The sequence below is a fragment of the Hemibagrus wyckioides genome, linkage group LG13, assembly GCF_019097595.1.
Source record: "Hemibagrus wyckioides isolate EC202008001 linkage group LG13, SWU_Hwy_1.0, whole genome shotgun sequence".
Lineage (NCBI taxonomy): Eukaryota > Metazoa > Chordata > Actinopteri > Siluriformes > Bagridae > Hemibagrus > Hemibagrus wyckioides.
Genome location: NC_080722.1, coordinates 20027437 through 20055008, shown reverse-complemented (window position 1 = coordinate 20055008; position 27572 = coordinate 20027437). Strand labels below are relative to the sequence as shown.

At 35.6% G+C, this 27572-nt stretch overlaps 2 protein-coding genes across 6 annotated transcripts; one reads left to right on the top strand and one right to left on the bottom strand.

The window, feature by feature from the left end:
- Positions 1–598: 598 nt before the first annotated feature.
- On the bottom strand, positions 599–19437 carry LOC131363523 (uncharacterized). The gene is made up of 19 exons (XM_058406145.1): positions 19310–19437; positions 16044–16388; positions 15524–15874; positions 15248–15355; positions 15036–15131; positions 13769–13861; positions 13116–13190; positions 12384–12488; positions 11059–11160; positions 10550–10630; positions 5974–6069; positions 5585–5668; positions 2658–2696; positions 2395–2487; positions 2111–2206; positions 1996–2014; positions 1833–1890; positions 1619–1679; positions 599–1378 (listed from the first exon to the last, which is right to left on the bottom strand). Exons 1-18 carry the CDS (start codon positions 19365–19367, stop codon positions 1665–1667), a joined length of 1914 nt encoding a protein of 637 aa, XP_058262128.1. The 5' UTR covers positions 19368–19437; the 3' UTR covers positions 599–1378; positions 1619–1664.
- A 2886-nt stretch (positions 19438–22323) lies between these two features.
- On the top strand, positions 22324–27572 carry LOC131363529 (7-methylguanosine phosphate-specific 5'-nucleotidase-like). 5 transcript variants are annotated; one of them, XM_058406155.1, is made up of 6 exons: positions 22324–22463; positions 23243–23341; positions 23603–23672; positions 23874–23920; positions 24432–24517; positions 26271–27572. In XM_058406155.1, the coding sequence occupies exons 2-6, from the start codon at positions 23312–23314 to the stop codon at positions 26329–26331; spliced, it is 294 nt and encodes a 97-aa protein (XP_058262138.1). In that variant the 5' UTR covers positions 22324–22463; positions 23243–23311; the 3' UTR covers positions 26332–27572. The 5 variants fall into 5 exon arrangements, with proteins under 5 accessions (XP_058262138.1, XP_058262140.1, XP_058262139.1 ...); XM_058406157.1 differs by having other exon boundaries at positions 25479–27572; XM_058406156.1 differs by lacking the exon at positions 26271–27572 and adding an exon at positions 24629–24688.

Here is a 27572-nt window from a genome sequence, read left to right as displayed (position 1 = left end):
ATATGTAATCTGATTTATTTGTTCTGTATAAAAATATAAACTCTGAGCTCTCAATGATGCAATAAATGAATAGAAAACTTTGTTATCCCTGGAGATTTATACACAGATATCTGATAACAGACTACTGCATCATAAACACAATAAATGTTTTTAATGCCAGACTGAGTTTAAATCCTAATCTTAATCAGTATCTCAAAATAGGCAATTAATTAAAAAATCTCATCATACCTGACAATTAAATAATAAAAACAATTATATAGTAGAAGCAAACATGAAGACAAGAGATCCGCATTTAAGTATCACAGAAAGTATTGTAAAAAAAAAAAAAAAAATACAAATAGGAAAATAAGATATAAAAATATAACACATTACAATAAATCTTTGACGCAATTAAACTAGTGCATTCAGTTACTTACAGTCATGGGGAAAAAGGACACCTTCCTTCAATTTTATATTTTTATTTATCAGGACCTAAATCTCACAAACTTCTATAAAAAAACTAATAACCTCAGGTACTGTACTCACTTTTTCCCCAAAAAATAAATACACCTTTCCTACCGCCAGCATTAATAAGAGAGTAATTAGCAGCCAGGTTACTAAAAAAAAAAAAAAAATTAGTTCATCATTATGAAGTATGACTATGTCTGTAAAAGCAGAACTTTGGGCAGTTTAGTGTACGGGATCACTTGTGTGAGTGTCTACATCATGCCAAGGAGAAAGGACATCAGCCAGGACTCAGAGAAACTGTTGCTGCTCATCAGTCTGTTCAGACATGTAAAGAAATCCTCAAAGCAACATCTTAAGCCTCTGTAAGCAGATTAAACCAACTGTGGAGCATGGTGGTGGAGGGGTGATGATGTGAGCTTGTTGAGCTACAGGACCTGGGAATCGTGCAGTCAGTGAGACAGTTGATAAAGAATATTTTATTCAGTTACTAGAATATTTTTGAGACATATGTGAGACCACTTTATTACTAGAATATTCTTGAGACATTTGAGACCATCTGTCCAGCAGCTTAATCTGAGCTGAAATTAGGTCATGAAACAGGACAATGATGCTAAATGTTCAGAATGTTGGTTCATGTTTAGGGAAAAAATGATTGAAATCTGTGTTTTTTTGTTCTCACCTGAGATTGTTTATAGAAGCTGGTGAGAACCAAACAGTGGTTATTAGTCCCTGATAAATAAAAAGGTGGAACTGATGGAGGGTGTTTTGTTTTCCCCATAACTGCATATGAAAAAACAAAATACAATGAAAAAAACAGATCTTTTACAGTCACTAGTGGTTTCTGTGGGGATGTCAGCTATTCAGGTGACAGTGCAGAAACCAGGTAAATGTACATTAGCAATCTTCTGGATTTGTGTTTGAGGGATTTTTGCTAAAAACAAAAGAGGGAGGATTATTCATGAGTAAAAATATATGAAAAGCCCAGTGTAATGAGTAATGTATTAGTCTGTCTATTATTATTAATGTAAGGAGGAACTGTATTCAGCTGAACATATAGTAAGTGTAAGTAAATGAATTGTGGATCAGATTTTACTGTTTTGTTATTTGTTTAAACTCTATGTAGTTATATAAACAATTACAGTAGAATAAAAGAACATGGGATTGATCCTACCTGCTAAGACCCTGAAGGCTGAGAAACTCGATTCAGATTCTCCATTTCATGTTGTGGAATCCTGTGTTAAAGGCAAGACATTATTTTTAGGAAGCGTTCTGGTTATAGGTCTTATATGATGTAAAATGTGGAAACTGCATAAAAGTTAATGATGTTCATCAGATTTTACTTCTATTTATTCCATGTAAAATATTACACACAGTGATATACTGACCCTCTGTGAATTTGTACACACACACGACTGTTGCAGTTTCTTTATGCCATTTGCTAATCTGTAATAATGAGAATAAAAAATGATCATGTCTTCAGTCTGAACAAAACTGATAAGGAAAATAAATCTATCTGTATATTCACATCCCTTAAAAATACACACATACCTTTCTCTGTTCTTCTTCCCTGTGAGAAAGAAAAACATGACAGTGTTTAAGAACAGAAACTGGTCATGTTTAGAGAGTACACAAGTACTACACAGATCCAGTAGATTATACTTACAGAAAGTAGATATTTGTAAAGCAAGGTAGCACACAGCAAAGACACTTTCAGTGGGTAGGAGAATAAGTCGCAGATCCACTGTCCGCTCACCATTTCCTGTTTATAATGATGTGTGGAAAAGAAAAGAAATTGAATTCTATATGTTTATATTAACTGGACTGATTTCAGTAACATTTTTGTGTATAATATTATTTTTATCTTTTGGTAATTTCACACTAACATATTTTACAGTAATGAATTTTATAGTATTATTATTAAAATCACAGACCATAGAGCTCACTCACGTGCTTTTAAGGTCAGCTCTACTAATAACACAACAGTGTTCACAAGAACAACCCCCACTGTACCAAACATGAACACAACCAAATGGGGTAAAGCTGGAATAGAAAGACAGGAGAAATAGAGAAAACGTTCACTTTTCCTTTCTTAAACTGAGTTTATTGTTTTGTAAATTTTAATGAAGGTATTTTATGGCCTGATTTTAATTCAGATACATGTTGATGGAGACACAGCAGTGTACTGTGACAGAAAATAATAGTGTACTTACAGTGATGTGTCCCAGGGTTTCTGGGCTTATTTCTTTCATCTGTGGTAATTAAAGCAAAATCACTGATATCAGCAGCATCAAGTCTGTGATAGTAGAAACAAAATCTTTTCCCTGTTCATGTCTTAAAGTAATCTTGTGTACTAGGGTCTGCTTATTTTTCCCAACTGGTTTCTAAATGTTGGTTTATGTTGAAAAATAAAATGTATATATATTGAAATCTGTTTTTTTTTTTTTGTAACCTGAGGTAATTTATCTGTTTACAGAAATTTGTGATAAAAACACAAATGTTATATAGGCCATGATAAAAAAAAATAAATAAAAATAAATAAATAAATAAATAATAATAATAATAATAATAATAAAAACTTGAAATATTTACTTGATTTTTCCCATGACTTTATGAAAAAAGAGGCTGGTAAAGAAATGACTCTCTGTAGTTTTTACAGCATAAGTGCTAAAAGCTAACCCCCCCATCAGGAACCTTACTGACTGTTATAAGGCATCAAGATTTATTCCATAAATGTTAAAAAAAAGTCTCCTAACAGAAAACTTCATGAATAATTATTTGCTTTTCTAACTTTGAGTATTACAATTAATGCATTACTATAAAAAATATAAATACTCAGGTCTGTACAATTTGACAATTAATAAAAACTTTCTTTGAGATTTGAGAATTCACCTCAGCAGTAGTCTATTTATTATATAAATAAAGTTACTATTACTGAGGTGTGATCATACAGCACATGTCATATGTACACTGCTTAATATTTCAGCACAATAGATGGTCTAAACAGTTCAGTATCCTTCTGAAATTAACATAAACAGACATTTCACAACTCCACATTCTTTCAGCTTAAACTGTTCTACATGGAAATAAATGCTAATGATATTTGGTCTGTTACAGAGGGGAGATGCTCTGAGGGGGTTTACAGTTTCATATAACACAAAGATCTACAGAATCAGTTCTTTTGTGTTTGTTAATAAAGAGCACTGCTGTGTGAACTTCATCAGCTGTAACATCTAGACCAGGAGTCTCCAACATGTCGCTGAGTAGCTCGCCCAAAGTCTCATAGAATATGTACAAAACTGAATCACATTAACTCAACAAACCTGTTCAAATTTCTCCCCAATCAAACTCAGACGTCCCGTCCCTTTCCAGTGTTGTACCGAAATCTGACTCCCTGGAAAAATCATACTCCTGCGCGTGCTCGCACATCAGGTAGTTCAATAAATCAGTTCATCAATCAATTTCACACACAGCTAGCATCAATACCTATAAACTTACATCTATAAAGCATGAATTGAAGCAGTTTGGATAAAGGATAAAGAACACATGGCAGATTCTTTTAACTTGGAATCTGCTGGAGATTCGACAGCATTGGGAATAAAGCTACGATGCTGCCAAAGTAAAAGCAGTGAATGATTCTATCCTGTGAGTGAGCTGTAGACATTTCTTATTAGTGCAGCTGGTGTTTCAGAGTAAAGTACTGTGTAATATTTCCCATTGCATATGCATATGAAATCTTGCACCTTGCCATAAAAATACTATTATTTAATCCCATAAAGTCCAATACAGTTGCAGGTATCTGGTACCGTAAATATCAAACGTGTTCCTTTTTTATGAAAAGAGTCTTTTTCAGTCTTGCTAAGGACATCAGTGCATGTGCCATGGGACGTGTCAATAATAATGTACTGATAAATAACAGAATTCATATGAATGAACAAAATCTGATGATAATAACTGATAAATCTAGTCAGCAAACCTGTCATGATAAATGTTCAACAACAATGAACATGCTGCTGCTTATTGTGAATTTTAAATAATTTATTGCAAAATATGATGTTCAATATTGACTTTTTTTTTTTAAAGTTCACACAAAAATAGTTTATTCATCTTCTTTGGTTTATGGCAATAAGCTGTGTAAATAAATGGTACTAATAATATAAAACGAGGAGCTCTTGCCTTCATTTTGTCAAAGTAGCTCTCAGAGGAAAAAAAAGGTTGGTGTTGTATATTGTGTTAACGTTGTTAATTTAACTATATAATGCACCGTTACCTTTTCCGGAAGTGTTCCGGTTGAAGTTATATTATATGCTTTACAAAACTCAGTAAAAAAAGAGCAGTCACATTAATTCAGTGTGTGTGTCATCTTTCCTTTATTACCACTATTGTTTGGAAAGACACGACAAAGTGGCGACGAGGATTCAGCATTTTTCCCCGTGTATGTTCTGAGGATACGAGAGTGAAGCGGCTTGACTGTGAAAACGGGATAACACCTGATTCAAAAAAAAAAAGGGGGGGGCGGGCAGACAGACAAGGATTCAGATAAGTGACTGAATTGATTGTTAAGGACTGAGAACAGAACAAAATGGCATCAATTTTAGGCACTATGGGTCCGTTTGATGAAGGCAGTGAGCAGTGGAGTTCTTATACAGAAAGATTTGAGTACTTCGTGGCAGCAAATACTATTGCTCAAGGTAAAGTTGTACCCACTTTTTTAAGTGTGATGGGTCCAGACATTTACTCTACTGCGTAACCTCCTACAGCCAGAGAAACCGGGAGAGAAAACGTATGAGCAAATAGTAAACACTCTCAAAGCACATTTCTCTCCAAAGCCATTAGTAATTGCAGAGCGATTTAGGTTTCACCGACGAAATCAGCTCGAAGGAGAAACTGTGACAGTGTTTGTGGCAGTGTTAAAAAAAATTAGCTGAACATTGTGAATTTGGTGATGCACTGAATGACACTTCGGGACAGATTAGTGTGTGGACTTCGCTGTGAGGGAATACAGAAAAGACTGTTAACTGAGAGCAACCTGACACTACAAAGAGCAATTGAACTGAGTGTGTCTATAAAACTGGCTTTTTGATAAAACTTTTTATCAAAATAAAAAGCATTTGAAAAAGAGCTGAAAAGTGATGAATACCTGAGTCATAGTTCATAAACATAAACAGCGCAATCATGGACAAGATTTGGAGGAATACAGTCACACAGACCAATGCGTCTCGTTCTACAAACCGAGAAACACACACATTCATACATCAGTGTAATCATGACACTGTTATTATCTGAATGTTCTGTGAACAAATAATTCACTAAACTGCAGTGAAACACTTTTAAAGCTAAAGCACAGGGTCATGCTTTTGTACTGGATGATTCTGAGCTTTTTCTTCTTATCTTCCTGATCGTCTGTTCTGTTCAGCTTTAAATAAAACTATTAGAACTTCTTATGTACGTAAAAACCATGTGAGGATCATCCAGTGGAAAAGCTTCTTCACCAACAATAAACAGTAATGACACAGGACTGGTACTTACCTTTCACATCAATATTCAGAGAATAATGGATGTAGATCGACCCTGAAGCCCTTAGAACCTCCAGGAGCAACATCCATGACATCGCTTGTAATTCACCTGCAACAACAAACATCTATTTTTTACATCATCTCTCACAGGTCTTACTGAAGTTATTAAATCTGCTGCACACTACAGAATCTACAATACCTGCTACTTTCTTGTCAAATTAATAATCAACTCCAGAATTATTGACTTTCTTCATTTACAAAGCTGTGGGATTTTATATAATAGGATATGGTTTGAGACATGGCTTATATAATATTACGAGAATAAAATAAGGTGAATCTGTGAACCTGCCAGGAATTTCCTCTCAACTAAAAAAATAATTATTATTTATAACATTTCTTTTTTAAAAAGATCCTACAATAGTTTTGACTTTGGTTTCTCTTCTTTAGACAGATTTGATTTCTTTATCACTCTCACCATGTCACACTCAACATTATTTCAATTATAATTGTGTTTTATCTACCTGTGTGTTTTATGTTAATGCCTGAACAGGATGAAGTGGTTAATCAATAATTAACTAATAAATTAATCAAACTGATGTTTTACTCTATGTGTGTAGTTTCATATTTATACCCAAAAGAAAGACATGATGAAGATTTTCCCTGTACAGTGAACTTGGTGGCTTAATATCCACATCTGCCTCTGAGCAATCATTGGTTTCTGCTTATTGGTCATTTTGTAATTTCAGCACTGAAACCTTTTGCCTTTAACGGCATGTTGTGTGCATCATCTAATGAAAATGTGAGTGTGAATCTGGTAATTCATAGGACATCATCAATATACACACAAGACTAAAAACATCCATGTCTCTGTATTGTTCTGTAATTAAAGTTAGCACAGCGTTAACAAACTACTTAATAGTTAATAAAATAGTTAAATCAGATGGAATATACCACAATAACCACGATTTGGTTTATTATTAAAGTTATTCAGACAGAGAGAAGTTAACCTAAATTTTAAAGAAATTAAATTAAAACCCACATCTACACAATTAAAAATTCTGTATATCATTAACTTTTTTAATGTATAGCATGAAGTGAAATGTGTTTAGAATTATGTAAACTTTGTAAACTTGTGAAATCAATAAAAAAATTTTTACCTAGTGACTTTTACTAATGTAACATGAACTTGCCACAATGCAAAGTATTGTGCCCAGAAAGCCTTGTGTTGATTATATCACTGGCTGGAGTTATGGACTTTGTTTCATGTTTTCCAGTTTTCGAGTTTCGGTTTGTGAGTTTCAGTAAATCGTTTGCCTGATTTACGTCTTTGCTTAGCGTTTTTGTTCTAATAAAGCTTTACATATGGATCCTGAATCTTCTGCATCAGTCCAGTCCTTACAACTAAACAGTTAAAATAAATAAAAAGTCTGGAAATATCATGCAGATCATTTCCAGGAAAAAACACAGCAGGTTTAATTCTCAGACACCAGAATCAAATGTTTTTGTCTCCCGAGTACAGAACATCCTTCACTTTAACATTTTAATTCATTGTATTTCTGGCCAACACACAAAGTTGGTATTTTTAAGAGTTTGTGTTTTATGAATGAAGTTGTTTAATCAGTACACTGTATCTAAGTGTATAAATTTGGAATTAATGTAAAGCAGTGGCAGACCGTCAGGGCCAGCAAGGCCTTCTCTGCTGGCCTAAACAGCAGTGATCTGAATCACTGACTTGCATTTTAATATATTTAATATATTTTTCCATGAATGTGTATTAAATTATTCCCAATAGTCTATTCTCTACATTTCATACTGTAGCTTTTCTCTCGGTTGCGCTGCTTCCAGTAGTGTATATTTATGATAAGAGTATTTATCCAATCATATTTCAGCCAGTGGCTGACATCATGGTTTGTGCGGCCTTAAGGCCTTCACAATGAATAATGCAGGTGCCCGAAGCTTAAAATAAGTGTTGGGTGTTGAGAAAAGCGCCTATAAATAAAATAAATGTATTATTAAGTGGCAATAAAACTGTTCCATTAACCAATCAGATTTCGAGTTGGCGTCACTGGGGCCATCTAGCAGGCATACGATTACGTCAGCAATTTCCCATCCTTTGATTGGATAATTGGAGTAGGCAGAGGCAGACCCGCCCATATACATTGTTTCTATATTCGCTGCGTCTCATTTAGGATGCGGCGTCCTCCGGAGATTGCAGTTTGCTGCATACGGCATCAAGAATGTCTTTTTTGAGAAAAGTAACCATAATAAATTTGACTATTCCTTGTGAGGTGTGAAATACTGTAGCCTAATTTCTTTTTTACTTCGTTATTTAACGGTTGATTAGTATCTACAGGTACATCTCAAAAAATTAGAATATCATGAAAAAGGTCAATATTTTTTGTCACTCAGTTCAGAAAGTGAAACCCATATATTATATAGATTCATTAAACATAGAGTGAAATCTTTCAAGTCTTTATTTCTTGATATTATGATGATTGTGGCTTACAGATAATGAAAACCTAAAATTCTGTGTCTCAGAAAATTAGAATATTGTGAAAAAGTTATATTGAGCAATATTGGAAAGTCATGGTGTCACACCCTAATCAGCTAATTACCTCAAAACACCTGCAAAGGTTTCCTAAGCTTTCAAATGGTCTCTCAGTCTGGGTCAGTAGGTTACACAATCATGGGGAAGACTGCTGACTTGACAGTTGTCCAGAAGACAGTCATTGACACCCTCCACAAGCCACAAAACATCATTGCTAAAGAAGCTGGTTGTTCACAAAGTGCTGTATCCAAGCTTATTCATAGAAAGTTGAGTGGAAGGAAAAAGTGTGGTAAGAAAAGATGGACCAGCAAAAGGGATAACTGCAGCCTTGAGAGGATTGTCAGGCAAAATCCATTCAAGAATTTGGCGGAGCTTCACAAGAAGTGGACTGAGGCTGGAGTCAAGCCATCAAGAGCCACTACACACAGACGAATCCTAGACATGGCCTACAAATGTCACATTCCTCATGTCAAGCCATTCCTGAGAGAAAGAACTGGACTGTTGCTCAGTGGTCCAAAGTCCTCTTTTCAGATCAAAGTAAGTTTTACATTTCATTTGGAAATCAAGGTCCCAGAGTCTGGAGTAAGAGTGGAGAGGCACAGAATCCATGTTGCTTGAAGTCCAGTGTGAAGTTTCCACAGTCAGTGATGATTTGGGCTGCCATGTCATTTGCTGGTGTTGGTCCACTGTGTTTTCTGAAGTCCACAGTCAACACAGCCATCTACCAGGAAATCTTAGAGCACTTCATGCTTCCTTCTGCTGACAAGCTTTATGGAGATGCTGATTTCATTTTCCAGCAGGACTTGGCACCTGCCCACACTGCTAAAGGTACCATAAGCTGTTTCAATGACCATGGTGTTACTGTGCTTGATTGTCCAGCAAACTCGCCTGGCCTGAACCCTATAGAGAATCTATGGGGTATTGTCAAGAGGAAGATGAGAGACACCAGACCCAACAATGCAGATGACCTGAAGGCCGCTGTCAAAGGAACCTGGGCTTCCGTTACACCTGAGCAGTGCCACAGGCTGATTGCCTCCATGCCAAGCCACACTGATGCAGTAATTCATGCAAAAGGAGGCCCAACCAAGTATTGAGTGCATAGAAATGAACATACCTTTCAGTAACCTGACATTTCTGTTTGAAATATCCTTTTTTATTGATCTTATGTAATATTCTAATTTTCTGAGAGACAGAATTTTGGGTTTTCCTTATCTGTAAGCCGTAATCATCACAATGTCAAGAAATAAAGGCTTGTAATATTTCACTCTATGTGTAATGAATCTATATAATATATGGGTTTCACTTTCTGAACTGAATGACAAAAAATATTGACCCTATTCATGATATTATAATTTTTTGAGATTTTTGAGTACCTGTATTGCTGGGGTGTCTGGGGGCGATTGTAGAATTTTCATTTAAGGGGGGCTCAGCCCCCAATGAGGGTATAATAGTAAAAAAAATAAATAAATAGATGAAATAAAATAAAGGTTTGACTAACAGGGTAGGATGGTAAATGTATTGCAGCATTCCACTGTATTGAACAGATGTGTATAACATTTGAGAACTGAACAAGCCAAATACAAATCTTCCTGATCACACACACACACACACTCACACACACACACACACACACACTTGTCCTCTGATCCTCGCTCTGTGACGCCGCGGTCTGCGGATTGAAGAACACACTGAAAGACGGGGAAGAGCCGAAATCTCTCACCGTTTTCATATGAAATTTAAAGGGGACTGAGGCGATCACCAATTTGTGTATAGTTTATGGAGAATCGCAGAATTTTAGGAGGGCTGAGTAGAAAATGTCAGGGGGTCATAATGATGGTATAGAGGTGGATTAATTCAGGAAGGACACAGGTGAAGGCCTACTTGTGAAATGCATGGTCCGCCACTGATGTAAAGTCTGTGGACTCAAAGTACAATCATGTGATTATAAAATCATATTACATTAAATTTAATGTCTGTAATGTCTGACTGGCAAACATAAATGAGATAAAAAGTAGAATAAAATAAGACATGATGTACTTACGCAAATCGAATAAATCAAGAAAATCATCTAGATAAACCCAAAGCACAGTGAAGACTGGAACTAAAAATGCAATCACACTTCCTGAAAAACAGAGAATATTAATTACAGAAATATCACAGTTTTGCTCGTGAAGGTTTATTTTCAAGCTAAAATTAGTATTAGTGTTTTTAGTTATACTAATAAAGCTTAAATAAGTCTAACTATGAAAATGATTCAGTCCCATCAGATACACGAAAACTGAAATATTACATGATTAAACTGATCTTAGGATATGAGTCTGGACAATAAAAACAACAAAATATTGGAATATGTTTTAAAAATAAATATTTATAATTTAAAAAGTTAAATGTGTATAAAATTGGTTACATTCTGTGCATGTATAAATGTTTTATAAATAATAAATAGCCTTTAGTATAAGAAGTGCTGGGGAAAATATAATAGTACATTTAATCATTTAATGAAATCTGAATCAATTAAATGTAACATCACCTGCAAAAAGTGGTACTTACTTTGAATTACCATTGAAAAAACAGTTATTCGTAGAATATCGCAGAGCATTGTAGTTCTGTACATCATTAGTGATACAAAAAAATCATCCCTTTCACGCCATACTGTACAAAAAATATGGAAAATAAAGAAGTATTAAAAGGTTAAAAGAAAACTAATAAAAAAAACATGAAAATAAAATGTTTAAACATCAGTGCACTTGTTCCAGTTTAAGGATCTGTGTAACTGTGATGTATTAATATACAACAAATTATTCATTATGCTTTTATGTGTGAATAATTACAGAACTGAATCATCCACTATTGAAATAAATAAAATACTATAAATAATAATGTCCTCAACACTAGACCTGATTCAGTAGGACTGAGAAACAGAAAATAACAGGAATTCAAACAGAGAAGATAAAAATGTACTTTTTTCAAAAATAAGCATTAATACTTGATCATTTCATATCCTATGGTGTTTAGCCCTCATCACCTGCTGTAGGTTATAACACACTTTAAAAAGTCAAATATTTATAAAAGCTAACACTTTTTAGGGAAGGAAATAAATAAAGTAAGATATTAAAGAGGATATTGTCAGCAGGGATGGTGAACCTTATTCAATAATGTATAGCCACATTATTAGTAATGCCATTACATAAACATAAACTCTGTAATATCAAAGCAAAGTTATCTGGTGTTTAAGGATTGGAGCTTAAATGTAAACTGTTTCTGCAAGATCAGTCTTTATGCTGTCCAAGTAAAACATCTGCACTGCTTTTATTTCTGTCTCTTTTAGACTCGAGATTCTAGACATTATTTCTAGAAATTATTCAACATTTTATTTATAATGTTAAGCAGAGAAAATCAATACTTTACATGCCCAGAGAAAGGAGAGTTATGATCGCATCATAATGGACTGTATACTATATTTATTTTCAGGTTATCTGAGATACATGTAGATATGTACAATCTCAAGCTGCTTCATATTCACTGTACAGGGTATGTACTAATGGCACTGTAATGCTTATATAGTCCACTAGATGGACATTTGATATTACATTTCAGAAAGAGTGACTGATTATGCCCTTATTAGAATGTGTCTGTATCTATCAATCCTATAACATATTATTAAAAAACAAAAGGATTTTCTTAAGAGTAACATTACTTTAAAATAAAAAAATATAAAATTTGTACTCTTCTCTGACATCAATAATCATATACCCACACCAACCTTTTTGTTTTTTCACACACACACACACACACACACACACACACACACACACAAACAAACAAACACACACAGATTATTAGACTTAAATATAATAAATAGTTGAAACACCTACCTGCAGCGATAATACCCAGAATAGGAATAAGTATCACCAGGAGCATGATTATCAGAGCTACTTTCGCTTCAGTGGTTAAATTATACAAAATATTCAGAAAAATAGCTAGACAAGAAAAACAAACAAACAAAAATGTTAGTATATATTACACAAATACACACCATGCTTTGTTAAAAAAAAATACAAAAAGGGAAAAAAATCTAAATAGAGAACTAAAACCTTTTTTTGGATTTATATAGTAAACCTTATCACATCAACTGCAGCAACAGCCGTAATAATTCATCTAGACACTGATGTGATTTATTCAAAGCTGCACTGAGGAGAGCTGACAGAATTATAATACAGTAAAATTATAATACAGCAGAATTATAACACAGCACCAGTGTCACAGTGGCACCAGGGTTAGTTTTGGTAAAAAAGCACAGCATTCGCTAATGATATAAGTGTTTACATTATGTGAGAAATTCAAGGTTTGTAATTTAAATAAAAACTTAAACAAGAAAAGTTACATTTGTGCGTCTCTGTAATGAGAAGAGTTACACAGGATTCAAAACATTTTCATAGTTTATTTGTTTGTTTTTATTTTATGTCACAAAATCTAATTTGTTGCAACATGTACTGTGCAGTTTCCTGAGTTTCCAGGATTGTTTTCTTTTCTAACTTTACTCTTTCTAAAAGTATGTAATAAGATCTTGCAGATAGTAATGGTGTGATGATTTCATGTATACTCACAAGAATAAGCAAAAACAGTCACCACAATATACTGTAGTATAATTCCCAAGTTGACAATTAATTGCTGTGGAGTTTCTGCAATATAATAAATACACAGTATGTATAGATTAGGCAAGTGTTTTCTTAAATCCCACATATAGTCCACATTTCTACTACTTCCTAGCTCCAAAAGCTTAAATAAAGTAATCAAAGGTCCTGTTGTAGCTAAGACTATTACACAGTGCTGTATGAATATTCATCTCACTTCAGTAATGCTTCAGCCAGATCTCTGGTCTATAATTATTTCTCTACTTAAAAAAGCTCTTTCTGTCACAGTAAATGATAATGTGAAATAAAAATTTTTACCATGTAACTTTGTTAAATATATTTATTAGAGATTTGCTGAAAACTTTCTGATGAACAGCATCAAAAACGGCAGCTTTTGGTTTTCAGATGAAAGGGTTAGAAAAAAATGTGTAATTTAAAAATGCTGTCAAAAAAAGTGTCGGCTCTGAAGCTTTATAATTAATTTTAATGCTAGCCATGAGTTTGGCACCGTGAATAAACTGGAACTTGGGCCTAATGACCCAGCAGTCAGAATTTAAAAATGGACTTTTTGTAATAACACCCATGACTGACAAGTTCACAAAGGACCACTGATCATCAAATCATACCTTGAATTGATTTCAAATGAAGACCAATCCAAAATAGGAAAATGATCCGAGCAAAATTAAGGGCTGAACAAGTTGCTGCTTCAGTAAAAATACCTGATAGATAGATAGATAGATAGATAGATAGATAGATAGATAGATAGATAGATAGATAGATAGATAGATAGATAGATAGATAGATAGATAGATAGATAGATAGATATTTTTTCAGTCATAAAGAAAAAGATGGACCAACATCCAAGTTATAGTCATAAGTGTCTTTTTACTCCAGACCGCTACCAAACAACCTAAAATTACTATAACTGTCAATTATTATTAACATATTTCAGTTATAAAATTTCGTTTAATGTTTAGTATTTTAAATGTTAAAAAATGAGGCACGACTGAATTTATTTTTCATCTATCCTCTTTGGCAGTACAGCAGTGTGTTCTCTATAATAATGTTGATGGAGATGGGGAGACAACAAGGGGTTAAATATCTTTAGGTTACAAATGTGAGCCCAGTTCTCTGGTATCATGAGTGAGGCGTGTTTGCCTTGTCTCTCAGAAGCAATAATTCATTACACCAGTCAGGACCTGTCAGAGGTGATGTGTGCATTAAAGAGGTGTGACTTACTCCTGCAACATCACCTAGGCAGTCTAGATAAACTCACCTCTTCCTTACTCTGCCTAAGGAGATGTTCAGTCATGCTAGTAGAGAACTGGACCATGGTCATAACACAAATTTCTTTTTCCAGCATTTCCTTAAGTCAGAATATTATTCCATCATTAGTATCATTGATTTAGTCCAAACCTCAGGTCAGTATGTGGTCATTTCCCTACTGGAGTGGGTGTACCAGCCTGTAGACCCTTTTAGGAAAGTGAGAGTATAACATCTATAATCCAGTATGAGGCATAATCTTTAATGGTCAGTTAGCCAATAACACAAACTGCTTTTCAGATCTCCCAATCCCACTGTACTGTAAACACTCAGTGGACTGAGCAGAGAGCATTGGATTGCTCTTCAGAAGCACATGGCATGCCAGTGATGTGCTGATAGTTTTGGGGACAAATGTAAGATAAGATTCCAGTAAAAACTGAGCCAAAGTCCAGCGTGGATGTCACTAATGAACTTTGCTGAAGCCAGTGCTAGCACCATCAATGAACATCTAAATGATCCAGAGGCTTGAGTAGTGGTTCTGATAATACCATCAGCAACACATCCAATGTGCTTGGAGTGTTCAGAGATTTAGATATGGAGTGGAGTTAAGAAGCCCCTTTCAATATTTACCATCAGTGACACCCCAGAGGATGAAGACAATGGACATAGTAATGTTAGGACAAAGGACATGTGCACACTGTATAGCTAGGGCTCTTCTGCTGTCATCTACAAACAAATAAACAAAAAGAACATATGCATTATTTTTACTTTGAGTTGAAATGTAAACTTACCAAACTTCATTAAATCATAGTCAGAAGTCATAAAATGAAGACCAGACTTACCTTCCTTTTTATAACATGTGTAAGATAGGTAGCCTAGTACAAGTGATCCGATTACAAATCCAAGTATACACAAAATGATAATTGCAAAATGCAGATAGGAAAGGTGACCTGTGTGGCACAAACACCAGAGTTATTAAAAGGAACAGGGCCATTTTTACTTTCTGTATGGTAGTGCACATCACATGATGTTATCCCTGTTAATCCACATCCAGTTTATTAAGACATCAGCTCTGCTACATCTTTACATGTTTTCTGTATAAAAATACAGTGACTTACCCAGCTGCTGTACCTCCACAGTTGTGTTAGCTGATAATGCCCCAGAGAACACTAAACACATATACAGCCCTTTGTCCTCCGTTCGGACATTCTTCAGTCTCAAAGAGAAGTTTCCTTTGTTTCTTTCTTCAGCGCTGAAGAATTTTACTCTGTCCACATATCTCTTATCAGTCGACTCTGTCAGGATCTGACCCTCTTGATAAAACAGCACTAAAATATCTTCATCTATTTTCTTCCATGACACCTCTTCTATATTTTCTGGTGGGAGATGCGAGTCTACAGAGCAGTTCAGAGTGATATCTTCACCCACATGTGCAGATATAACATGGGATCCAGACACGATCAAACGCTCTAAAATGAGAATTGTTTACAATCTTGATTATACATTAAAATAATAATAATAAAAATAATAATAATAATAATAATAATAATAATAATAATAATAATAATATTGATGAAGTTTTAAAAATGAAGTATTTTTACAGAACATTATATGAATTAGGTGAAAATTTTTACCCACCAATCTCCTTTATTTCAATCAGAGTTTCACCAGAATCCAGCTTTGTGTAAACAGTACACTTATAAACTCCTGCATCTTTACTGGTCACATCTGTAAGGAGGAGGGAGAAGTTTCCTTGAGCGATCTTCTCAGTGAAGAAATGAGCTCTTTCATGATAAAGCTGGTTCTGAGACTCTGGTCGACTCTCTCCATCCTGCCACAAGTGCAATAGAGTTTCACTGTCAATTCTTTTCCACTCCACTTCCAGATCTTCCAGTGGTAGAGGAGTTTCTACAAAGCAGGGCAGCATCACTGAGTCTCCCAGCTGAACAATGAGAGGACCAGGTGGACCATGGACATGGAACCCTAAAATAAATAAAAACGCTGTTAAAAGTAGCTGACCTAATGTATTAACTGCTGTTCAGGTCAACATGTCTCAGTATGGTTTGTTCTTCCCAACATTTTGTGGATTTCCTTCATATAGGCAATACCAGATTCCTTTAGCTTTCCTATAGCAAAAAAAAGTCCGATCTGATCCATCTGATGTTACTTGGGTGAAGTCAAACCAAAAGTCCAGGCATAGTAGGTAATTCAGGTTGGATTGGTGTTAAAGATTAATTAAGGTTAGGGTTTGGCTTGTAAGATAAGGTTCCTGTATTTCTGGTTCTGCAGGAAAGAATATCTCATTTGAGGAGTTCCTCTAAATTGCCCCAGTTGTGAATGAGTATATGTGTGTGATTTTCTGAGATGGACTGCAATAACCTGAATGAAACCTGTTAAAGCTGAGGTTTTGGCTCCCGAGTAGCACAATGGAAAAGAATGCCTCACTGGAGGACTGGAGGTCCTGAAGCTGCTACAGCTGTCTGTGGCTGGGAGATCACAACAGTAAATTTGCTGTGTTCTGGGGGTAGGATTGGTGGTGTTACAATCTTCCCTAAGATCCAGAGTGACATTAGCCAATCCCTGGATGTTACTAGTTTTGTAATATGGAAGAGCTAGCTGGTGAATTGGAATTGGCCAATGACCAAACTTGCAGAATATGGAGTTAAAAGTATAATCAACTGTATCAGCATTTAATTGTTTGCAAACATGTCTGCACTGGAAAACATATTTTCAGGACTGTTTTATGACATCTAATTTCACAAATGACCTATGTCCTTCTCTCTGTCTCACTGTCTTAAACTGTCACACCATTGCTGACTGCTTCAACCCCCATTTCCCATCAGCATCACCAACTACTTCATGTGACTGTGTCATGTGTTCAAGTTCACCAGATTTCTAATTACACACGCCTGTTCATAATCACACTCACTCTTATACTCAGACTTTTTAATAGGATTTGTGAAGTCTCACTCACTAGCATTCCAACTATTTTGATTCATTCGATTCATTCTGATAGTGATGGTTCCAAATATTTTGATCCTGTGCCTGAGCATATGTTACAAATATTTGTAGTGTTATTAATCTAAAATTTTCATTTGTAAACTGACATCATCTCTGAAGAGTGGTTTGCTCATTATCGGACTGGTTTTGTTTCATTCACCGCAACGTAAATTTAGCTGCAGCCAAGTGACTTTGTGCGACCCACAGTTTAAAAACCCCTGAAATAGACTGTAGTCTTTTGATCAGGCGGTATAGATACGTAAAGGGTCCTTTGATTTTTTCCTTCTTTTTTCTTCTTTTCAAATCACGCTTACAACAGTGAGTGTTTTGTATTGTCCAAGCCTACTTTAAAGACTAAAATAAAAATAAATCAGTGGTTCTCTAATGGTCCTTTATTGCTGAGCTCAGCACTTAACAATGTTCAGATCTGAAAAAGCAGATTCACCAAAACCACAGATTAAACCAAAACCACAGATTCACCAAAACCACAGATTCACCAAAACCACAGATTAAACCAAAACCACAGATTAAACCAAAACCACAGATTAAACCAAAACCACAGATTCACCAAAACCACAGATTCACCAAAACCACAGATTAAACCAAAACCACAGATTCACCAAAACCACAGATTCACCAAAACCACAGATTAAACCAAAACCACAGATTCACCAAAACCACAGATTCACCAAAACCACAGATTAAACCTAAACCACAGATTCACCAAAACCACAGATTCACCAAAACCACAGATTCACCAAAACCACAGATTAAACCAAAACCACAGATTCACCAAAACCACAGATTCACCAAAACCACAGATTAAACCTAAACCACAGATTCACCAAAACCACAGATTCACCAAAACCACAGATTCACCAAAACCACAGATTAAACCAAAACCACAGATTCACCAAAACCACAGATTAATCCTAAACCACAGGTATACCACCTGTACTCATTTTAAGAAACAATAAAATAACACCACCAACAACAACTATTATTATTATTATTAATCTGCATTTATTAATATGCAAACCCAAACATTTAAACAGTCATTGTGAAGTCTCACAATGCATTCCAACTATTTTGATTCATTCTGATAATGATGGTTCCAAACATTTTGATCCTGTGTTTTATTTTTCTGATTTTATAAAGAAACAGAATGACTAAAAAAGAATCATAGTGATGAATAGTGATGTTGAGAAGATGATAGAGACTGCTCACATCACAGCTGATAAATATATATGAGGAGAGAGAGCAGGTTCAGTCCAATCACCAACATCGTGTAAGACAACAACTAATCCCTAGTGGATCACCATTGTTCCAGTCAATCACTGATCAGTGATTTTCCCTCAAATTAATCACAAATTAATCACTTTACAGCAATGAAAGTGAGAACAGTAATTTCATGAGAAAACATTTTTCTTCATTGTAAATATGTTTTAAAAAAGCTCTGCTACTGCAGTCTGTCATCAGAAAATCCTCCTTGATTTTGATATGCTAATGATCATGACAATTCAGTGAATATGCAAATTAGCCCATGACTTTATCTAGTTTCATCTAGAAAAAATTGGATCTTTGTACCGTATCTACAGATGAGGAGCATTATCACTTCCTGCTAATGCATGAACCACACCCTCTATTTATCTTTTTAACAAATGCCACAATGCATACTTCTGTTGGATTTATATAAGTATTTATATATTATAGAAATGTAGTTATATGTGGATATTTTTTTTCCTGGTTCAGGTTGATCTGCAGTTTTCCAGACGAACTATTACAAGTTGAATTGAGGAAAAAAATCATCTTCATTTAGATAAAATCCTACTCTGCATTTCAGCTTCATATAACTAAATGTTAATTCACAGAGCAGTAACAAGCAGAATAATACTTTACATTACCGTCACAGATGAACACTAACAGCATCAGATACAAGTACATTTTCAGAGCAGTCTCCATTCCTGCGAAGAAAACAACACCTTTCTTTCATCTTTCACTTTTCCGATCAGGTAGGTAGAGGAGCTCTGTGAACCCCGCCCCCTCCCCCACCCTCTGATCACACCTGAACACATTGTGCAAATATTTGTTTTGTTAATCTTTTTTTTTTTTAAATAATTCTTTTATAAACTGACTATATTTTCTTATGAAGCTGTGTTCAGCTTAGCTCTGCTCTTAGCATGAGGTTGCATAACTGTATTGAAACTTTTTTATTCCAAGACCCACCTAGACAAATACAATCCATCTCAAGACCCACCATCATATTATATCAGCAGCTTGATGTTTCTTAATATTATGAGAGGAATAACTACTGAGTACTGAGTTCTAACTATGACAATTCTAACTGTTTTTTTCAACTGTGTTAAAAACTACTTCAAGCTTAAGAGTTAGCAAGGGAAACTTACTAGTGATTATTTATTAGTAATTATTTGTGATTTGATATGGAGCTGAAAATGAGGCTCACAGTGCTTTTTCTGGCTGTGCCATAGATCAGTTTTTCTGACGAAGATACTCTTCTTTTTTTAGAAGAAAATATGATCACCCTTTGTTGGAGCATGCAGAATATTTTGTGGTGAGGTGCTGTTTAAGTTATGAGAGTTTCATGTTAGCACTCGCCAACATTTCTAAGCATAAAAGTCACTTTTCCATTTTATCACACGCTGCACGGTCATTCAGTGCTGCAGTGTGTTGTACTTTACTGATGCAGACACATGACACTTCAACACAAATAAATCAGATTATTTATTCAGTGAGTCTTTCCAATGAATGCTGTTGTAGTATTAGGTGAAATACCCAGATAGAAACCTTGTGTTGTGTGGCTGGGGGACAATAATAAAAGAGGAAAGCACAGAGAATCATACTTGAAGCGTCTATCCTGTGTTCACTAACAAGCCTTCAGATATTTATTCTGTGTGCATTTAACTAACAGAACAGCTATGTTGATTCACACTTCTGATTCTTCTGTGTGTTTTTGTTTTAATTGAAATGATTCCTTTGAAAAAAGATTCATCTCTGAGAGTGGTTTGCTCATTATCAGTCTGGTTTTGTTTCATTCACCGTAACGTAAATTTATCTGCAGCCAAGTGACTTTGTGAGACCCACAGTTTAAAATCCCCTGAAACAGACTATAGTCTTTTGATCAGGCAGTATAGATACCTAAAGGGTCATTAGGGCCCAAGCACTAGCAGTGCGAAGGGCCCTCTTGTTCTTCTAAGGATTATTCCTCTTTTTTTTGAAACCTTAGGATTATGTTAAGCATAGAAAGCTGCTCTGTGTTGTTCTTGTGTTTGCACTCTATGTTGTTTATGTAGCACCAGGTCCTGGAGAAACGTTGTTTCATTTCACTATGTACTGCATCAGCTATATGTGGTTGAAATGACAATAAATCTTCTTGAATCTTGAATCTTGAGTCTTGATCACAGAGATATAACAACTATGAGTCTCTGTTATAGCGCCACCAACTGGCAGCAGGAAGTGTGTCATTTTTTGAAATCTCTAATATCTTGTCCCTTACTTTCACCTGATTTGTTTCAAAATCAGTCAAAATAATGTCAGGACATGGCTGATGTGAAACTGTGAAGGAATTTGTTATATTGTGAATGACGTTGCTATAGTGAGGACATAATAGAAAAGAATTAATGTTCTTATATCTTAAAAGTTGAAAGTCCTAGTGTTTCAAAACATTCCACATATAAAGAACAACTGGTTGTGAGTAGGTTTGCTTAGTTTCATTATTTTGTGATGCTCTAATGGCTCACAACAAATTTTTACATTTATCAGTCCATTGACTAGACATGGTTTTGGCCAGACTCCTGCAGTACTAGACTATGTCCACTAGAGGCTCTTTCCCCTTTACTTTTATTTTTTAAACAAGGCTTCATTTTCACAATTTATATATACAGAGTAATATACATACATATACAGAGTCAACCAAAAATGTATATACACTTCAGGAAAAGAAAAAATAGTATGATGTAAATTATCATAATATTTTCATAATATCATCATATACACTATATTGCCAAAAGTATTCACTCACCCATCCAAATAATCAGAATCAGGTGTTCCAATCACTTCCATGGCCACAGGTGTATAAAATCAAGCACCTAGGCATGCAGACTGTTTTTACAAACATTTGTGAAAGAATGGGTCGCTCTCAGGAGCTCAGTGAATTCCAGCGTGGAACTGTGATAGGATGCCACCTGTGCAACAAATCCAGTTGTGAAATTTCCTCGCTCCTAAATATTCCACAGTCAACTGTCAGCTGTATTATAAGAACGTGGAAGTGTTTGGGAACGACAGCAACTCAGCCACGAAGTGGTAGGCCACGTAAACTGACGGAGCGGGGTCCTAAACCTTGTGGACACCAGTGACCAAAGCAAGGTCCATAAAGACATGGATGACAGAGTCTGGTGTGGATGAACTTGACTGGCCTGCACAGAGTCCTGACCTCAACCCGATAGAACACCTTTGGGATGAATTAGAGCGGAGACTGAGAGCCAGGCCTTCTCGTCCAACATCAGTGTGTGACCTCACAAATGCACTTCTGGAAGAATGGTCAAAAATTCCCATAAACACACTCCTAAACCTTGTGGACAGCCTTCCCAGAAGAGTTGAAGCTGTTATAGCTGCAACGTCATATTGAACCCTGTGGATTAGGAATGGGATGTCACTTAAGTTCATATGTGAGTCAAGGCAGGTGAGCGAATACTTTTGGCAATATAGTGTATCTCTTTAGCCTGTTTACCCTTAAATTCGGGTATTTAGTATTTTTTGTTATATTCCTTCTTATTTTATCTATTACATGTGCTTGTGGATACTGCTGGAAGCTGTAAATTTCCCTTTGGGATAAATTATCTATCTATCTATCTATCTATCTATCTATCTATCTATCTATCAGGCGAAATTCACAGCTACCTAAATCGCTCTGGATTAGCTCTCTTTATTTTCACACCGGCTTTCTTATTAAATTCCTAACTCCTTTGTTTTCCTGTGGAGAAACACGGTGATTATTCAGCATTAGAAACGCGCACAGTTCGGAACATCATGTTAAAAATGGTAAGACTCGTCGCTAGCTGTTACAAAACTGCGCTAATTTATTTCGCCTCGTTATTCTTTCGTATTTTCCACACCCGTATTCCGGATTACTGCTGTCACTGCTCGGTCCGTACCGGACAGGTTTTGTTCTGCGCATGCGCAAAATTGCTGCTAACAACACATTATAAGAACAGTTATAAATAAACTAGGGTCAGTGTGAGAAAGCTGATGAACAGAAACATTCTCCGCTTATTTAATGATAGTGTGTGCGCGCGCGCGAATATTTTTTCGTCCCTTAACAGTCTTCCATCAGCTGATATAGTGTGAGGTCAGACCTGTTTCTGTCTGGACTGAGTGAAGACTGTCAGGGTTTTTAAAACGCACTGCTGCATTCTGATTGGTGTTCACGTGTTGATTATTTCTGTAGCAGCTCTGTCCATATTGCAGGTTCATCCTGATACAGTTAAAAAAAAACTATTTTTCGAGACGATTTCATGTTCCAGCTCTGATTGGTGATCAGATCAGCCAATCACGTCCTCTCTCGCACTTCACTCTTTGCGTCTCTGTTCATCCCCAAATTCTGCACTACAGTAAGAACCGAATAATCAAGCCCTCGAACCCCAGGCCTTTATTCCTGCTGTGCTTTTTTACATCCATACATCTTTTTTACATCATCCATCAACTCAGGTCCAGGATCCAGAAACCTTATTTCCTCTCACATGATCTAATGATAATCTGATTACAATAGAGATCTTTCAAATAAAATCAATTTAATAGAGTTAAATGTTTATCTTTTTCAGATTCCGGAGCTGAACAAAGCGACGGTGCGTATGAGAGACTGAGGACAAGTGGAAACCATCATCAGAAACATGCAGAGAGAAGGAGCTTCTGCACTGCAGGTACTGAGGAAAACAATCAGGAAATACATGATATTTAAATAAAGAAATATAATATGATTTTTAACATTTTATCTCCAGGATTTCTTGATTTGTGATTTCTTGATCACATATTTTATTGGAAAATCATGCAAACTCTGATATTCCGAGTTTGACATGTTCTGCTAGTGTCTGTGTGGGCTTCCTCGAGTTCTCCAGTTTTCTCAAGGAAAAAAAACACATTCATGTAAGAGGACTGGCTATACTACGTGTGTGTGTGTTTAGGTGATCTCTGACTTCGACATGATACTCACCAGATTTGCTCATGAAGGGAAACGCTGCCCTACAACATACAGTGAGTAAACAGAATAAATGTTGTTGTTGTTGTGAACGATGTGAACGGTTTCTTGTTAACTCTTACATGAATCCCCTCGGAGCTGCAGCGGTCACTCGGCATTAACACACGGCTCTTTACAGAAGTGTTTCCTGATTGGTTAAATGATGTGAAGTAATTAAATCAGTCTAACGGTTTATTATTTTTATTTTTCCTCTTCAGATATTCTTCACAACACCAATCTGATTAGTGAGGAGTGTAAAGCGAAGGTAAACAACTGCCAACGTTCATGACTAAAACTCGTACAAAACTTTGAAGAGAAGAGGAATCAGACTCTGTGTGTGCTGCTCTTACAGGAAAATAATCAGCAGTGTGCAGTTACTTTTATTCCACAGTGAAGTGGACTGTAAGGTAGTTATTAGAGTTAAAGGTCTGATTAAATAATCACTTGATCATATAACTGTATCATACAGAATGGGTTCAGATCTGCCGTGGTTGGGTTAATAAACAAATGCCTTTACTAAATCTATATAATGGCACACATTTGATGTGATTATTTACATTATTGGATTATGAATGAAAAAATAATATTGTGCTACAATCCTAAAGGAAGCATGGAAATTATTAATATACATGTTTATTCAGTCTTTTATTTGGTCATTTATTCAACTGTTTTTTTTGCTGACCTCATACTGTTTGAGACTCAATTTCCTTTTTAGGAAAAATGTATTTATTTTTTAATTCGCCTGTTTTATGTGTTTTTTCCCCCTTTTTATGCAGATGTCGAATTTGGTGGCTCATTATTACCCCATTGAGATCGACAGCTCAAAGTCTGTGGAGGAGAAAATTCCTCACATGGTGGAGTGGTCAGTGATCACGCTGTCATTAACACTCAGATTCATTCTGCTACATTTTATTTCTTACTCAATTAACAGAATTGTGACAAACCAGCCTTTAAAAAACTGTGTGTGTGTCAGGTGGACGCGAGCTCACGATTTGCTCATCCAGCAGAAAATCAAGAAAGTCTAGCTATGATGGTGTGTGTGTGTGTGTGTGTGTGTGTGTGTGTGTGTGTGTGTGAGTTCATATTTTTATATTAGAATTTTCATATAATCTGCAGTTTATGATGAAACTGATATTTTAGTAGCTCTGGCCTGTAATAGCAAACATCAGTCCTGACTCTTCAGATGTTTTTATTTTTTGTGTAAGGCACTACAATAAGAACAGGAAGGGTTTAACAGAACTATGACAGAACAATGATTTATCTGCAGTTAACAACTCACTAACAACAAATTTATATTCAAGTATTTCATGCATAACAAAGAAATGCATCTATTCAACCTTTTTAGTGCATGAGGATGAGGAAGGTATATAGACCTTAAGTCACATGTTTTGCAAATCCATCATAAATAACATGCATTGACATTTGTCAACCTCAAAAAAAATTAAAAGCGAAAGTGCATCCTCTACAAAAATAAAGTGCATCCTCAACAAAAGAACATAAGCCATAGTTGAGATTTCTCTGAAATTACATAGTTTAGCATAAAATAAATCCTCTACCATGGAAAAAGTTTGGTCATCATAGACTATACATTCCATGACTTTGTCTTTTATGGGCCTTTTTGCTATCTCTGGAAAACTTTTTAGAATTTTCAAATGCCTGCTGAATGGGGACATCGATGCTCCGTGTTTTAGGTCTAGCGCTAATAGCTGCTGCTGCCGCGGCTGCTTCATTTTCTTTTAATACAGCTTCACCGCAATGACGACCCTTCAAGTGAGATATAAGATTTGTTGTGTTAAAACTTGACGCCTTTTTCCTCCTCTCAGAATCCTTGCTGAACATGCATTGCAAATAGCAATGGCATTGTCCTCCGCTGCCACTGAGAAACACTTCCAGACCAGTGAAGACATGTTCACAGATGATGACCTAATGACCGCGACACAGGCTGAGAGTCACTGCAGGCTAAAGCTGCAATCACGTGCACTCCGAAAGCGGATGAATCTTGGATAAATCAGACTGATTGATTGATTTAGATAGATCTAGTTAACGGATTTAATTTATTTATCGGAGCAATAAAATGACGTCATTTTCACCCATATCGGCTGATAATTTATCTGTCCCATAAATATTCTGCATCCCTACTTAAAAGCTGCAGTGTGTCGTGTTCATGTCCCTCTGCTGGCCACCAGATGAACTGCAGTAACCTCTCAGCTTCTAAGCACCAAAAGTCATTTATTCAGATCATTTTACATAAAACCACCGACACTTCAGAGTCAACAAAACACTTTTATACAAAATGAAAAAAAAAACTCTGTCTCCTCATTCCATCTGTATGGACTGGAGAGGGAAGGCCACATTATTTTTTTTTACTTAAAAAAAAGTTTCTTGCTTTTAGGAAAAAGACAACAAATGGTTTTCATCTCCAAGAGGATTTTGTTTACTTTGTGTGTGTGTGTGTGTGTGTGTGTGTGAGAGAGAGAGAGAGACTCACAGTTCTTCATGCCGAGTTATATCTTTTTCTGCGTCTTCCTCCACTTTGAGTTTCAGTTCGTCTGCTGTGATTCGTCCGTCTCTGTTCCTGTCCTGGTTTTTAAACATGTCTCCAATGATGCTTTCAGGATCCTGGGCCGGTTTCAGACGACCTTTACCCTCTGCCACTTGACGCTTTATGAACTCTAAGAACTGGAGAGAAGAAAGAGATGAAAATAGAGAAGTTAAATGTGGTGATATTCAGGACTTTTTCGAGCACACAGTCACTTTGGAAGTGAAAGTCTGAACTGAGATCTAGCAAGAGTAATGCTGTTGTAGGACAAACAGTGAAGTGGTTCATCTACCAGTACAGGATTTAATAATCAGAGTGAAACACAGTAATACAACTGAAATATCAATCTGCAGAGTTACAGGAGACACTGTAGATTATACTTATTAATATACTAATTAATATACTTATTAATATACTAATTGTGTGACTTGTTTAGTTAATGTGATGGTGAGATTACGGTGGCCGAGAAGTGCCAAACAAAATAAGTAATCTAAAAACTGTCTGTTTTTTTACAGTAATTTGTTGCAAAACAAACAAGTTTTAAATAAAGCATTCCATAAAGTGGTGAAGGGTGTTATTTACGGTGAATTTCTGGCAACCACAGCTGCTGGTATTTTGCTGTAAAATATATATAAAAAAAAAATTAACACAGTCTGTCATTGTGAAGAATGAGATCTCAGAATCAGTGACAAGCTTTTTTTTTTCCTCTAAAGCAACCTAAATGTGAAGTGGCCCCTCAGAGTGTGTAATTTATTACATTTTTAAACATTGCATATGTGTTTAACATTTGTGTTTTTTATTTATCAGAAAGAATCCTAGAAAATAAACCCCATAATGTGTCAGTAAGCTGTGGCCTCAAACCACATCACCCTGTTTCCACACACTAATAAATCATAGCTTTAAATTAATGATCTCGTTTCCACAATTTAATCACATTGACATAATTTAATGATCAGGAACCTGCAGCTGCCTTACGTTTTAATATACACTGCTCAAAAAAATTAAAGCAACACTTTTTAATCAGAGTATGGCATCAAGTCAGGGGGTTTCACACTGCTTGACTTCACAATAGGAAGAATCGCCTACAACTCTGTCTGGTCCACAAACTGTGTTTCACAACTGAATGTACGAGTGAGAAATGATAAGGAAATAACACAAGATCACACGAGAGTTCTCACACGAGACTGGAAATGGAACGACGCAAAAAGTTTGCGATCCAAATGGTCAGTGCGGGTAACAAGGATTCTGGGTTCTGCATAACTGAACAAACGAATAATTTTGCAATGTGCTGCTGCTGATGCGGCTGGTCAAGCAAATATTTCTGCTTTATTTCTGTTTGATGTAATTGTAAAGCTTATTTATTCTGATATAACTATAT